We start from the raw sequence: 15097 nt of genomic DNA on the forward strand, positions 1-15097 counted from the left end.
GGGCTCATATGAACATGGCTTGCAGATTTTGGGGCCTTAATCTCGGATCTGTTTATCCATGTCAGTTGAGTTGAGTTGAGTGATTTATTGATTCCTTTTTTTATAAAAAAAAAATTAATGGATGAATGTGTAATTTTATAGGGGGGGATTATCTTACTCTGTGATGTTTGATTCTTGTGTTTGCTCAGCAGCTTGAATTCCTGAAGCTTCGTAATCATGTCTTTGTTTCTTAGTATTTTTTTGAAGCTAAGAGCGGGATTGTCAGTTGCATATAGTTGCGAGTTCAGAGATGGGGAATGCATGTTGTGTTGCTGCTCGTGACAAAATGGTCCTCGTCGTGCCTCCTAACTCATCAGCTGCTGAGACTGAGAGGAGGAGGCCTTGGAGTTTCCGCTGGGATAATAATAATAATAATAATAATAATAGAGGAGGAGGAGGAGGACGTGTTGCTGGTGAAGATTCCTCTCTTACTTGGTTATCCGATGGTATTAGTCGTAACGATGGCTCTGACTTCAAATTTGAATCTCCTTTTGTGTCTTCTCATGGCTCCCCCCCTAGTTTACATAGCTTTCAGACTCAGACACTGCTCAAATCTCCCCCCCTCAGGTAATTCATTTCTGCTCCTTCAGTATATATTCTTCATCTTGGAATTGAGTGAAACACATGTATGGTGCTATTCACTTGGGACTTTAAAAGATTTTTCTTCAGACCGTGTTAAAATGTCTCTCTCAGTTCATGATGAACATAAGAAAGACTAGTCTATAATTATTGATACGAGTTTTCTGTTTGCTTCTTGCTTTGCCTATGCATCTATTTTCTTGATCACGATGTTCCTTATTATTGTGGCAGATCTATCATTTCCAAGATGTTCTTCCATGAATACTGTCTTCGAGCAGGTAAAGCCTGTTTCATCACTTCCTCTCATATCTTATAAGTTTTACCTTTGTTGATGCATAACCTCTCTTTCTCATTTTTATTTTTATCTCTCACACAGAAAGAAAATGTTTCAACAGAAGCTGCACCACCTTCATATCCACCTCCTCCACGATTGTCTCTTTCACTGGCTTCCCAACCATCTTCTTTCCCACCTTCACCACTTCCTTCCCACCCTGCAAGTTCATCCACACTTCAGCTGACACAGTCCCCTCGTCTATCAAAGCAACTCTCAGATGGTCAGATCTATGGAATTAACTCACTAAGCAGAAGCTCACCAACTGAAGAGAGGCTGGGAACTCCTTTCAGATATGATTCTTCTCAGAGTCGACCATCGGAAGGTTGGTCACAGCAAGCCTTTTCTGAAATGATGTCATCTTCTCGCTGCAACGAGCCTTTGTCTTATGATAATGGCTGCTTTGGCCTTGAACGTGACAAGATTGACCATCATAGCAACCGAATGTCCAATCATCAGAAGCAAACCTGTGGTGCATGCGCTAGACCCTTGTCAGAGAAATCCTTGTGGAGCAGCCAAAATATCTTTATGACCAATGAGCTCTCTGTGTCTGCATTTCTAGCTTGTGGGCATGTCTATCATGGTGAGTGTTTAGAGCAGATGACGCCAGAAATCGATAAGTTCGACCCATCATGCCCAATCTGTACATTGGGGGAGAAGAAAACAGCGATGCTGTCAGAGAAAGCATTGAAAGTGGAGATGAATTTGAAAGCTAAAAGACTCAGAAACAGAGTTTTGGACAGTGATTTTGAGTGCAACGATTTTGTAATGTTTGATCAGAGCCACATGGCTTCAGCAGCCGAGAGCCCTAAACTGGTATCGAGTTCGAGCGTCAAGAGCTATTCCGCAAAGCCTTTCTTGGCTCGACATTTCTCTTTTGGGTCCAGAGGTAACAGTAAATCCACTAAAGATGATCTTCCTGTCAGAAAGAAAGGCTTCTTCTGGACCAAATCCATCAAAATATGAACTTGTAAGCTGCTCTCTCTCTCTCTATATATATATATAGCTTAGTGAATTACAAGTTAGAGATTGATTGTGTTTGTGTTATTTCAGATTTTGCGTTGCTCTGTGAAGCGTAGAACTCGACACACACACGGACACGGTACCATTCATTTAAGACAAGCTATTTGTAGTTGCACATTGTCCTCATTGTTTTTTTTTTATAAATTGGTTACTTAATTTTCACACTTGTAAAGTTACAAATTTAGAATACAGGATTGGGTTGAAAACAACATTGAATCACTAGTCTATAAATTATTCTGGATGTGCATAGACTTGGACATGTTTTGTATTACATCTACTGGTGAGACTTCACCTCAGTCAAACCTCTCTCTGTAACCATTTGACTTGTTTCTCCTTATCATTGCTGCTCGTTATCATAACATATGGATGGAGTAACAAAGCATTGGAGTCACCGCACCTGAATGGCAGTGAAAAGCTTTCGCTGGTACGTTGATTAGTCTACTTTATGTTTCTTCATCACTTTCTTGCTTCAGGACGATCGTTTGGGACTACTTCGTTCATATATACTTGTTTGATAACCAAACTGATAGTGATCTGGTTAGAGTTTTTATTCTAGTTTTCTTTTTTAGTTTTCCTGAAATAGGAAACCATACTTATTTTATTTTTGGCGTTGTCTCTAAATTTTCTACATAACAGAATTAGTAGTTTGCTAAATATAAACCATTGAATATGATTGATGATCATACCCTCCACCAAATAACAACATACTCCCAAAAAACTGGCCACACATATAACAACTCACCCTTTCTCTCTTTGATGATCTTTGTTTTGTCTGGCTCTTTTCTTCAACCACACGCTATCCAACAATCTCCCCTCATTACTTCTTATTATTTGTTCTTCCTCATCCCTCTCTCTTCTCTCTTTCCTTCCCACCCAGGAAGGATGGAGACAAGAAAGAAACCAATCTTTGATTTTTCTCCAAAGCCTTCCATGGCTCTCCTCATGGCTATTCTCCTCTTCCTCTCAGGTTCTGTAGCGTCTGCAGCAGGACCTGCTACAGGCTTTAAACCGGCAGATGATATCCTCATTGATTGTGGAAGCAAATCTTCATCCAAAACCCCTGATGGAAAAGTCTTCAAGAGTGACCAAGATACGGTCCAATACATAGAAGCCAAGGATGATATTCAGGTCTCTGCCCCACCTTCAGCCAAGGTCGCTTCTCCTATCTACCTAACTGCAAGGATCTTCCGTGAGGAAGCCATCTACAAGTTCCATCTAAACCGACCTGGTTGGCATTGGGTTCGCCTCCATTTCTTGGCCTTCCCTAACGACAAGTTTGATCTCCAACAAGCAACTTTCTCCGTTCTAACGGAGAAGTATGTGTTGCTTCATAACTTTAAGATTACTAACAACAACAATGATAGCCAAGCTGTTCTCCAGAAGGAGTATCTAGTCAACATAACGGATGCACAGTTCTCCCTCAGGTTCAGACCTATGAAAACCTCCGCAGCGTTCATCAACGCTATCGAAGTTGTCTCAGCTCCGGACGAACTGATCTCTGATTCCGGCACAGCCCTTTTCCCGGTTAACGGTCTCTCCGGTCTGTCTGACTACGCTTACCAGTCTGTTTACAGAGTCAACGTTGGTGGTCCTTTGATCATGCCTCAGAATGATACATTAGGAAGAACATGGATACCAGATAAGGAGTTCTTGAAAGATGAGAACCTTGCCAAGGACGTTAAGACGACCCCTTCTGCAATCAAGTACCCTCCAGGAATTACACCTTTGATTGCTCCACAGACGGTTTATGCAACAGCTGCTGAAATGGCTGACTCTCACACCATTGCTCCTAACTTCAACGTCAGCTGGAACTTCCCTTCGAACCCGTCCTTTAACTACCTCATCAGGCTTCACTTCTGTGACATCGTTAGCAAATCTCTCAATGACCTTTACTTCAATGTGTACATCAACGGGAAAACTGCCATTTCTGGGCTGGATTTGTCCACTGTGGCAGGCGATCTCTCAGCTCCTTACTACAAAGACATTGTTGTGAACGCGACGCTTATGAGTCCTGAGCTGCTAGTCCAGATTAGTCCCATGGGAGAAGATACAGGCACTCCAAACGCAATCTTGAATGGAGTTGAGGTCTTGAAGATGAGCAACTCCGTGAACAGCCTTGACGGAGAGTTTGGAGTTGATGGTAGAACCACTGGCATGGGGAAACACGGTATGGTTGCGACCGCTGGGTTTGTGATGATGTTTGGAGCTTTCATTGGGCTTGGAGCCATGGTTTACAAGTGGAAGAAGAGGCCACAAGATTGGCAGAAGAGGAACAGTTTCTCCTCTTGGTTGCTTCCCATACACGCTGGTGACAGCACTTTCATGTCAAGCAAAGGCGGTTCTCAAAAATCAAACTTCTACAACTCAACCATGGGGCTAGGCCGCTCTTTCTCCCTTTCAGAACTTCAAGAAGCCACAAAGAACTTCGAAGCGTCTCAGATTATCGGTGTTGGAGGGTTCGGTAATGTCTATATTGCGACCCTCGACGATGGGACCAAAGTTGCTGTCAAGCGAGGTAACCCACAGTCTGAACAAGGAATCACTGAGTTTGAGACAGAGATTCAGATGCTTTCTAAGCTCAGACACAGACACTTGGTCTCCTTGATTGGTTACTGTGATGAAAACTCGGAGATGATCTTGGTCTATGAGTTCATGTCCAATGGCCCATTCAGAGATCATTTATACGGAAAGAACCTTGCTCCTTTGACCTGGAAACAGCGTCTTGAGATATGTATCGGTTCTGCTCGCGGGCTTCACTATCTGCACACAGGAACAGCGCAAGGGATTATCCACCGTGACGTCAAATCAACCAACATTCTTCTCGATGATGCTTTAGTTGCTAAGGTGGCTGACTTTGGTCTTTCTAAAGATGTAGCCTTCGGACAGAACCATGTCAGCACGGCAGTGAAAGGAAGTTTCGGTTACCTAGACCCGGAGTACTTTAGGAGACAACAACTTACCGATAAGTCTGATGTTTATTCATTTGGTGTCGTTCTTCTAGAAGCTCTCTGCGCAAGACCAGCCATCAACCCTCAGCTACCAAGAGAACAGGTTAACTTGGCTGAATGGGCTATGCAGTGGAAACGAAAAGGAATGCTCGAGAAGATCATGGATCCTCATTTGGCTGGAACTATAAACCCTGAATCGATGAAGAAGTTTGCGGAAGCTGCGGAGAAGTGTTTGGAAGATTACGGTGTTGATAGGCCATCAATGGGAGATGTTTTGTGGAACTTGGAATATGCTCTCCAGCTTCAAGAGGCATTCACTCAGGGCAAAGCAGAGGAGAATGAGAACGGTGAGCCAGGTGTTGTGGTTCCGCCAGCAGATACAACTCCAATCACTCCTGCAGTCGCCACCAACGCGACTGCTGCGGGTAGTGTTCCAGCTGCTTCTAAGGTGGAAGAGAACAATGGTGCAGCCGAGGCTCAGGCCGTGGATGAACACTCTGGTACAACCATGTTTACTCAGTTTGCTAGCCTTAACGGAAGATAAACAAAAAAACAAGTGACAGATAACTAATTTAAAAAAAGACAAAAACAAACAAAAAGAATTTGTTACCATTAACAGTAATTGAAATGGAAAAGAATGACTGTTTGTTTCTTATTATGTTTTTGTGATATTTATATTTTTTTGGTGTATTATGTCAAATTTCTCTATTTTTTTTGTATGAATGTAATTCGTGGGTGGATATGTATTTGTATGTATACTAACTAAATGCTCTGATGCATTTATCTACTTATCCTCCTTTGTTGTAGCTGTTAATCTTTTTTTTGTTCTGTAGTTGTTAATCTTAGCCGGTTGCAAATACAACTTCTTATTAAAACTTGCGTGTGTGTATGTAACGAATCTTCCTACAACTTCGCATTAACACTGCGTTTTTTTCTTGTAGTTGTTAATCTTAGGTTGCAATTACAACTTCATATTAAAACTTGAGTGTGTGTGTGTAATGAATCTTCTTACAACTTCGGACTCTCTCCATTGGTTGGCTCTCGATTTCTCTGCTGTTTTTTTGAGGAAGGTGAAGGAGGTGTATTGAACTGTGGATTTTAAAGGTTTGATTGGATTTGAGAAAAGTTTGAGTTTGAAGAGATTTGGACTAAAATCTCATTTATATGGGTGGAATTTAGAAAAGGTAAAAAAGATTTGGGTGAGATTTTTTCTTAAATTTCAGAGTGCTTTAGATCATTTGTTGGAAGATCAGAAGTTTATTAATCCAAAAGAAGCGAAAGAGATGTTTGAGTTGGAAGATCACAAAAAAATTAAACAAAGATAACAAGAACCATCTAAATATGATTTCTACCAATTGTTACCCAATAACTAATTTGTTTTGTTTTTACTAACAAGTGCTCTCCGCTTTACAGCTTTACCAAAGTAAAATTACTATAGAACAAACACTGAAATTAGCCTCATACATTTAAATCCAGTTTAAACTAAATGTCATTCACTTAATTAGGCTTTTAAAACCCAAAGTTTAAACCTGCCTTCATGCGTCATGCACTATCTCCGAACATCCTTCATGTGTCTCCTATGAGACAACAATGTTTGTACTAATTATTACAAGGGATGAACCTTTTTGGGCCGTTGGGTTTTGAAATCACGGGATCGAAACCAATTTGTTGTTTTGTGTTATTTGCTCTATTTTTTTTTCTTACTGTGTATCTTTGTTTGTAATACGAAACAATCCGTTTTGTCTTTGCCAACAAAGATTCGGACTGGGATTTGACAATTTAGCCTGACGTCCAATTCAATCGGATGGTTAACAGTATAACAAGTGGTTTGGTTTGTGGAACAACCACAGATATAATTTCAAGGGATGACACCAAGGTTAAATTCAGGAACCTCTTTTGTAACAACAAATTCAAACCCTTTTAACAAATGAGAGTATGCAGTTCTGGTGATATGCAAAATAACCTCCCCCTCCCTCTTTTTAGTGACAAATATTAAATATAAGCATAGACATATTACATACAAAGAGGCCGAAAACTAGTTTAAAAAAAATTCACAACCTGTTCTTTTCCTAAAATATTTAGCAACAGGCTTCACCCAGAGTTCTTGACAACCTGCAACATCATCCAACTTGATCAGTTTTCTATTTTATTCAACAAGTCATTGAAGCCCATGAGCAAAAATACCAATAATGAAACCAAACACTGAACCTAATAGCTTAAATCGGTTAAACTCAGCTTTTACTTTCTATTTAAAAAAAAACAAACCGAAACTCCCATGTACAATTTTGATAGAACAACCAAGACTTTACCAAACTCGACCCAGCTAGATTTTTAGTTTCAGCTGCATTTTCTATAACGGAAAAAAGAACCCAAAATGGAATGCAACACAACAACATTTTGCATTCTCTTGCAAAAAGGTACCTTTGATTTGCATAGGTCAAGACGGAAACGCAAAGAGCCGATCAGAGATCTTTGTGCGGCAGATTGGGCATTCAGAGCAAGCCAGGGAACAGGATTTACATACTGTACAAAGAAGTATCTTTTTACTTTATAATTTGTTCTGAGAAAGGAGGTTTCATGGAGATGAAGTTGTGACTTACAGCAGAAATGGCGGCAAGGGAGTAGAATTGCTGCCGTGGGAGACTCGAAACACACTTTACAAATGTGAGAGTTTGCGTCTCCATTCGCTTGCGATTTCATTTCTTTCTCCTTCATTTCTTGCATCCGTGCCTGTCTCATTGTTACAAACCTTGTTAAATATATGTGACCGAAAGACTGTTTCACAGGTAAACAATGTAAAAAGCTCATTTCGTTTGATTTACCTTGAGACGAGCAACAAGAGGTTCCTCTTTTGGTGTCTCTTCGGTTTTAGCTACCACTACTACTTCAGGTTGTCTCGGTGCGCTCGAGACTTGTCTCTCTTTCAGAACCGTGTTGCTTTGATTCTTCTCTATTTCCCTTGCTGGGTCAGTGGCAGTTCCATTGACTTCAGAAGATGCACCATTGTCTTTCTTCAACTTGGCAACAAGTACCCACATGTTTGCCAAATCATTTTCTAGGGCTTCCTCTCTTCTCTTTGCTTCTTCTGCTTTTTTCCTGTATTCTTCTTCTATGAACTCTTTCTCTGACAGTGCAGACTCAAGAACCGCCTCTCGCTGTTTCCTTGCTTTCAACTCCATTTTCAGATCTTCCAGGTCGAGACTCCTTGAGTGAAACTCATCTCCACTTGACCTACCCGAAGAGATCCTTCCCTTTATTCCTGACCTTGACCCGTCGTTATACTTGCGACTATTAACTCCATTCATGGGGTTACGCGTTTGAGCCAAGTCTCTTGCAGCTGCTAGTTCTTTCTCGAGCTTTGTGTTTTGTAGTGAAAGTTTTGTTACCTCACTAGCCAGATTTTTCAGCTCAACAGCAGCAGCAGAGGCTAGTTCCTTAGCGTATGAAGCTTCTTCAGCTAGTTTTTGATTTTGTACTCGTAAACCACTGTTCTCTTCCACGATCTGGACATGTTCTAGCTTCAATTTCTCGTTCTTTATCTCCTAAAGTAGAAGACATAAACGTCTATGTAAAAACAAGAGATAAAAGTATGTAACTATTAACAGAAGATCAATTTTTTTTATTATTGTCTACGTTACGTGATATTATCATGCGGTTATTTACTGACATACGAGAACGGAGAATGTATGTTTGTATATTTACCTGCGACTGTATTTTCCTTTTCAGTTCATCTGCATATTCTCCAGATGATGCTGATTTCTCACTAGATACTGCTTTGAAACGTTGCTCTAGAAGGTTCACCTTTTCATGTAGTTCTTTGTTCTCAGTGCACTACATTTTTGGGAAAAGTGTGGTAAGAGGCAATTTTTCGCAGAACAGTGATAAAGGATGAATGATAGTAAGCAAGAAGAACTGAGTGAAAAAAAGAAGCTACCAACCTTCTTCTGTAGTTGTTCTTGAAGAATACAATTATCTGCTGATTTGATCTGTGCCAGAGGTAGAACCAAGTTAAACATATGGTTACTTTAAGAAAACCTTTGATTTGGCTCTTGTAGTAAACAAGGCGGTATTTTCAGTAAAAGAATAAATCTTCACCTCTAGTTCAAAGCTCTTCTCATTGCACTGGGTCATTAAACTCATTACTTTCTGAAAACAAGAAAAGAACATAATATCTTAGCTGAAAGGGTCCAAAGTCATGTTCTCGCAGTGAAGGGATGTGGAGATTGTATACCTGTTGCATCTCAACCAATGATGCGTTGGCAATTGATGCTTCACCACTCTCAATTATTAGCTGTTCTAAAGCCCTCATTTGTCCTTGCTTTTCTTGAATCTCGCGTTCCAGATCCTGTATCTGTATGAATAATTTAGCAGGTTAATTATTTAAGCAAAGTAAAATAGACACTTCAGGTAGACAGTCAAATACTCTTCTAAAAAATCACAACAAATATCTTTGAAACGTGTTTCCGGTGGCAGAGTACACAAATATCAAAAGTTACTTTACCTGAGTTTGTGAGTTTTCCGGATCATTTACGGACTGGTCCACCAAACGCTTTAGAGTGCTCATACTGAAAGCTATTTCGCCAGCAAGCATCTTAACTTGTTCAACCAGAAGGTCAATTTCATCCGGCGTAATGACACCCTATAAGTAGCCATTGTCCCCCAACTATTAGATGCCATTTCTGACAATCAATACAAACTTTGGGGTAGTCTACTCACTTGCGTAATTTCTGCACCGGGCGAGTTTTCGCCATTCAACTTGCTGGAAGATCTCCGGTGGTTAAAACCTAAAGAACCATCTGATACAAGAGCCAGGGTAGAAGATGGAGATCCCAGGTTATCATTATCCAAGAGAGAAGCGAATTTCTGAAAAGCAAAGAAAAAAACAGAATGATTCATTGTGTTTGAAATAGCTTCTGAGATAAGGCAGCAACATGTAGCAGTAGAGTAAAAGAAAAGATAGAACGATAAATTACTTGCCCCGAAAAATGCCTCGAGTAAACAAAATATATACTTATTCGAAAGAAATAAACAACACTAACTATTTCCAAAACTTATTCAATTGGCCCACCCCATAATGGATAGAATCACTTGAACTATTTACCACTCTCAGTTGGCAAGAATTTGTCATTGCGGAACACATCACTGGTTTGATAAGACAACTTACGTCATCATTTCCCGCAGAGAGACTGCGCTGGTGAGTGGGTACGTCACCCAAATATCCAGTTCTAGAATTCTTGGTAGATACGAGTATGAGCTTGGTAAGCTTTTGAATTCTGCTCATTAGAGCAGCTTTGGCTTCTTCTTCTTCCTCCAATCTTGACTGCATTTTCACTTGACCTTCTTCCAACTGTTATAATACATAGATAGGTAGTTCAATCACTGCCATTGGTACACAGCAAAATATATTCAGGATAAAAATGGTCTGCGGAAGTCAGAACCTGTTGCTTTAAGCTTATCAACTCTTCATGACTGACACCAACAAGCATACCTCTTCTTAGCTGATCAAGTTCTAGTTTGAGAATTGAGATCTCTCTTTGATATTTCTTAATTAGTGACTTCTCATCTATAATCTGCTTTTAGGACATTATATATTAGTCATTAAGTAGAAGTTCGAGCTTGTACCCTTGAATAGAGCAAGGTACTTTATTGAAAAAACATGCTAAGAGATCACCTGATTGCGTGAAGCATAGATTTCTATACTCTTTGCCCTGCTGGCGAATTTCAATGTATTATGAGTTTCCTCATTACTGCTAGACGCGGGAGTAATTGTACATATGAGCTGAAAGGGGAAAACAAAGTACAGAATTAGTTTCTCTGTTTGTTTTGGTGAATTAGCGTGACTGCACTGCGTAGTGCGTACTACAGATATATAGCCAAAAATCCTCCGAAAGTCAACCATGGAAAATAATATAATGAAACTGGAAATATTTAACCAGAGACAGAATAGTCTTACCGAAACATGCCCATGACCACTTAATGATGATTGCAGAAGACGAGTTAACTTAGAGTCGCGATATGGAATGTGAGTTGCCTTACCCTCACTAAGTTTTCCAATCACCTTCATAAATAAAACCACAAGAAATAATTTTAGTAAAAGGAAGTTCCATCGCAAAGGTTTAAGACTTAAAATGCTACCATCGACAGACAAAAAGTACAAAAAAGGCAGCATACTACTTATCAGAAAGTCAAGTATCAAGAGATACTAGCACAAAATAGATCATGAAAAACAGAAATGTACTGAGAATCCTAAGTGTATTCCCAGCAACTGAAAATTATGTTATGATTCTTTAATGACACAAATGGGATCTAGAATCTAATTAAATTGTTCCTATTAGCAAGTCCAGCATTATGCAGTAATGATGCTTTTGATTGGCATGCCATCGTTACATATTAAGAAACAGATGATAATGGAAGGAAACCCCCGAATTAAGAAATGAAACCTACAGTTCCAAGAGTTAGAAGACTCTTGTTGATGTATGAACCCTCCTTCCTCCTCAATCCAGTTGTTTCAGTTTTGGAACTCTCAGATCCGGCCAAGTCAATCAAATTCTAAACAAGAAAGATATACAGTTAGGCCCCTCTTGACAAATGAATGATCTATATAATAACTAAACGAAGAAGCACTTACGAGTTGAGAAAAAATAACTCCATCATATTCATCTCCAGTAGCACTACTTTCAATCATCTGCAAACATATACAAATTGGACTCAAAACATGTAATAAAGACACTTGTACGAGCAAACAAATATCATGCAGAGACACTTAGAAGAGCAATACGTTACACTATGACAAGTTTGGATCTTGAAGACATACCAGTGTAAATAAAGTGTGACTTCTGCTGCTCATCAAATTGAAATTATTTGAACCAACGTGGCGATGTTCTGTCATTAAAACAACAGCAACACTAAGGAGAGGCAGGAGGGGCAGAGTTCAGAACATCAAGACATGTGTCAAAGGTCAAGTTTTCTAATTACCTTCTCCAGCTGCAATGAAGGATAGTACGTGACCAGGAGACAAAACAACTTCTTCCTTGATACCCTCAACATAAGTGCCCTAGAAAAACGAATAGTACACTCTTGACTTAGCCAAAATAATTCTTATAACAGGAGGATAAATATTAAAGCTAATTCGTTCTAAATTATTCTATTTAGACCATGATGCTATAAAACTGTACGTGCGTGTTAGAGAGAGAAGGGGATAAATCTAAGCATTCATTCAATAGTGGTTAAAGCAAACCTGGGAATCCTCTCTAACTCGTAAGTTTTGGCCTGTTGGATCCAGTAAATCATTTATCACCTGATACAAGGACAGTAATCAGATAAACTGTAGACAGATGAAACAGACAAACACTCAAGGAAGAGTAAAGAGATGACTCAAATTTATATAATTTAAGCAGTTGACTTCCCAGTGATAAGGTAAAGGGCATGGAAACAAATCCCAGACTACTTTCCAAGGCTTAGCAAGTGATGTAGCAAGGAGAGAAAGTTGGACTAACCTCGTTGTATATTTCAAGATATGAAACACGGAGCAGGAACTCCCTTCCTGGAGTCTGAAAGATAATGACGTAGCCAATTAGGGAACAGGAAGTAAGTCATGGGAGAAAAAAGAGATGAAGAACACTTACATCCTGGATGATACTGAAGACGTCTTTTATTGCAAGTGGTATGATCCCAGGAGATTCTTGATCACCCTAAGCATATTGCAACCAAATGGAAAAAGAAAAAGAATATCACTTGTTTGGATGGGAATTTGATATCCAACAGAATACCTAGAAGAAGATATCGAAGAAAAAAGTCGTACATGCATGGTATGGGTCTTTCCACTGCTTGTAACACCATAAGCAAAAACGGTTCCTGTCAAAATTCCAAAACACTTGAGTCAGGCTATAACAAACAATACTAAATATAGGAGAAAAAATGTGGCAGCTCCATACCGTTAACACCTTCCATAGCAGCCTTGACAACGGGTCTTGCAGCAACGTCGTAAACGTCCATAGTATTTGCTTGTGGTCCAAATACTTTATCTGACATCCACAAATTTGGAATAATATTCACTCACCACTGTAATCAATTTGAACAATAATTATCATCTAATAAAAAAAAAATAAAAAAAAACCGGAGAATACCAAAAGCGTAGGCAGTGAGGGGATTGTAGTCGTGCCTGACCATGGTATCGCCATCAGGATACCAAGCAACTTCATCTCCTCTTTGATACTCTCTATCACTGCAATTTCAGAATCCCAATAATATGAACATTCGAATTGCATCTAGATCTGGTGTAGGGCGATCAGATCTATTAATATATACCTCAAAGGTCGAAAACGAACGGTGACGGAAATGCTATCCCGCTCGGAGCTGATAGTCTCCTCCACAGGCTCGCCGAGGAGCTCCTCCGACGGGTAAGGGACAGAGGATCCAGTTCCGAAGCTCTCGGAGCCGATTGGGCCGTAATCGGAGAAGGTGCGACTAGGCGTCATAGATCGGGAGCCGATTCCGCCGCCGGAGGTGGAGGAAGAACGGGGAAGGAGACGGTTGCTGAGATGAGAAGAAGAAGTGGAAGAAGAGGGACTTGCTGGTCTATTGTTAGAGAAGGGAGAGCTGCTCCTTGTTCGAGATGAGGATGAAGCCATCCACTGACCTAGAAACTCGCGGGTGGGGGAGGAGGTCAACTCCGGCGACTCGGTCCCGGAATCGATTCAGGAAAGGAAGAGAATGTGTCAGTGGGGGGAGCTCACATGGCTGCTGGAGACTGAATAAATCATTCTAACCTCTCTCTCTCTCTCTCTCTCTCTCCTTTCGGTTGCTGGTAGAGAGAGATTGTTTCGTCTTCTTCTTTAAGCGAAGGCGGTGTAGAGAGAGAGATTGTTTCGTCGTCTTCTTCTTTAAGCGAAGGCGGTGTAGGAGATAGATCTCTCTCTCTCTCTCTCTCTCTCTCTCTCTCTTCTTCTTCCTGGGTGAAGAAACGAGGAGGTTGAAATTTCTGATTTTGAATTTTTTTTTTTTTTCTGTGCCTTTCCAATACAATATTTTATTTAAATAAATTAATTGTGGTCGTTGAAAATAATTTAGGGAGGAGAACGACAAAACACGATTTTGGGGAAGACAAGATACAAATATATTTATTCAAATAATTTTACTGTGAGTTGACGTGACATATTGAAGACCATCGTGTGACCGAGACTAGTGAAATAAGCGCGCACAGTTAACAATGGTTTTCAAATCTAGCATCTCTAGAGCACCCGCAACCTTGGATTTTGATCAAATCCTTAGAAAGGATTCAAAGGAGTGGGGCGTACCATCTTTGTTTCTTTAACGAGGTAATTTTTTAACTTTCTGGTGTTTTAACTATTGAAAACAATTAGTGGTGTTTTAGAAACCGGAAGGAAAAATAGTTAAAATACTTAAGTTACTAGTAGCTACCATTGTACTTTACTTAGTCGAATAGTTAATGAAACTCAACTGTTGTGATCTGATTGCTTTTAATTAGTTAAGTGATAGAAGGCTTATTAATAAGCCCTCTGTGTCGCTAGTAGAGTGTCACAGAGAAACAATTGAAACCATGGCTAATAACTCACAAAGTTTTACTAGATTTCACCTTAGTCAAAATACAGTTGATCTTGATTCACCAGAACCTTTTTGGTTCGGCAGTCAAGGTCCTGATGAGTCTGGTAGCGAGGTTCCTGTTGCGTCTCCTGTGCTGTCTGGTACCGACGTTAGTGCTAAGTCTGGTGTGAATTCTAATCCCTCTGAGAGGAGGAAGTGGACTCCCACAGAGGATAAAATCTTTATTGGTGCTTGGCTAAACACCAGTAAGGACCCTGTGGTGAGCAACGAGCAGAAAGCCGATGCTTTCTGGTTCCGTATAGTAGAGTACTACAACGCTAGTCCCCTCCTCGTTGGGACAATACAGAGAGAACTAATGTCTTGCAAGCAGCGGTGGGCAAGGATAAACGGCGGCGTTGCCAAGTTTGCTGGCTCCTATGATGCGGCTCTGAGGGAGCAGAGAAGTGGGCAAAACGATGATGATGTGATGAAAACGGCGTTAGACATTTTCTTCAAAACGGCCGGCTACAAGTTCACCATGGATCACTGCTGGAGGGAGTTGAGGCACGACTAGAAATGGTGCTCCTCTTATCCGGCAAAGGAGAAGCGCAAACAAGCTGTGGAGGTGGATACA

General features: G+C 40.3%; 4 protein-coding genes across 6 annotated transcripts in view; 3 read left to right on the forward strand and 1 right to left on the reverse strand.

Annotated features, from left to right (window-relative positions):
• Positions 1–2268, forward strand: part of LOC106306923 (probable serine/threonine-protein kinase DDB_G0278665) — a 2593-nt gene extending 325 nt beyond the window's left edge. The window contains exons 2-5 of one of the 2 annotated variants that reach the window (XM_013743715.1): positions 234–597; positions 842–896; positions 995–1919; positions 2003–2268. In XM_013743715.1, the coding sequence (XP_013599169.1) occupies positions 290–597; positions 842–896; positions 995–1915 (1284 nt within the window). In that variant the 5' untranslated portion in view covers positions 234–289 and the 3' untranslated portion in view covers positions 1916–1919; positions 2003–2268. Of the gene's footprint in view, positions 1–233; positions 607–841; positions 897–994; positions 1920–2002 lie in introns of those variants that run through there. The other variant, XM_013743714.1, reaches the window with a different exon arrangement.
• A 297-nt stretch (positions 2269–2565) lies between these two features.
• LOC106306922 (probable receptor-like protein kinase At4g39110) lies at positions 2566–5501 on the forward strand. The gene has a single exon (XM_013743713.1). The coding sequence runs from the start codon at positions 2642–2644 to the stop codon at positions 5462–5464; it is 2823 nt and encodes a 940-aa protein (XP_013599167.1). The 5' UTR covers positions 2566–2641; the 3' UTR covers positions 5465–5501.
• A 1296-nt stretch (positions 5502–6797) lies between these two features.
• On the reverse strand, positions 6798–13886 carry LOC106306279 (kinesin-related protein 11-like). 2 transcript variants are annotated; one of them, XM_013742839.1, is made up of 26 exons: positions 13442–13886; positions 13228–13405; positions 13047–13144; positions 12855–12944; positions 12722–12774; positions 12546–12611; positions 12417–12470; positions 12158–12217; positions 11896–11974; positions 11735–11802; positions 11549–11605; positions 11365–11469; positions 10874–10978; positions 10592–10699; positions 10359–10490; positions 10085–10267; positions 9637–9783; positions 9422–9559; positions 9152–9271; positions 9016–9066; positions 8859–8906; positions 8623–8751; positions 7743–8462; positions 7521–7650; positions 7342–7443; positions 6798–7032 (listed from the first exon to the last, which is right to left on the reverse strand). In XM_013742839.1, exons 1-25 carry the CDS (start codon positions 13548–13550, stop codon positions 7358–7360), a joined length of 3114 nt encoding a protein of 1037 aa, XP_013598293.1. In that variant the 5' UTR covers positions 13551–13886; the 3' UTR covers positions 6798–7032; positions 7342–7357. The 2 variants fall into 2 exon arrangements, with proteins under 2 accessions (XP_013598293.1, XP_013598292.1); XM_013742838.1 differs by having other exon boundaries at positions 13228–13886.
• Positions 13887–14479: 593 nt separating this feature from the next.
• Positions 14480–15037, forward strand: LOC106303487 (glutathione S-transferase T3-like). The gene has a single exon (XM_013739743.1). It carries the CDS (start codon positions 14480–14482, stop codon positions 15035–15037), a length of 558 nt encoding a protein of 185 aa, XP_013595197.1.
• The last annotated feature ends 60 nt before the right edge of the window (positions 15038–15097 follow it).

This window comes from Brassica oleracea, chromosome C7, assembly GCF_000695525.1.
Source record: "Brassica oleracea var. oleracea cultivar TO1000 chromosome C7, BOL, whole genome shotgun sequence".
NCBI lineage: Eukaryota > Viridiplantae > Streptophyta > Magnoliopsida > Brassicales > Brassicaceae > Brassica > Brassica oleracea.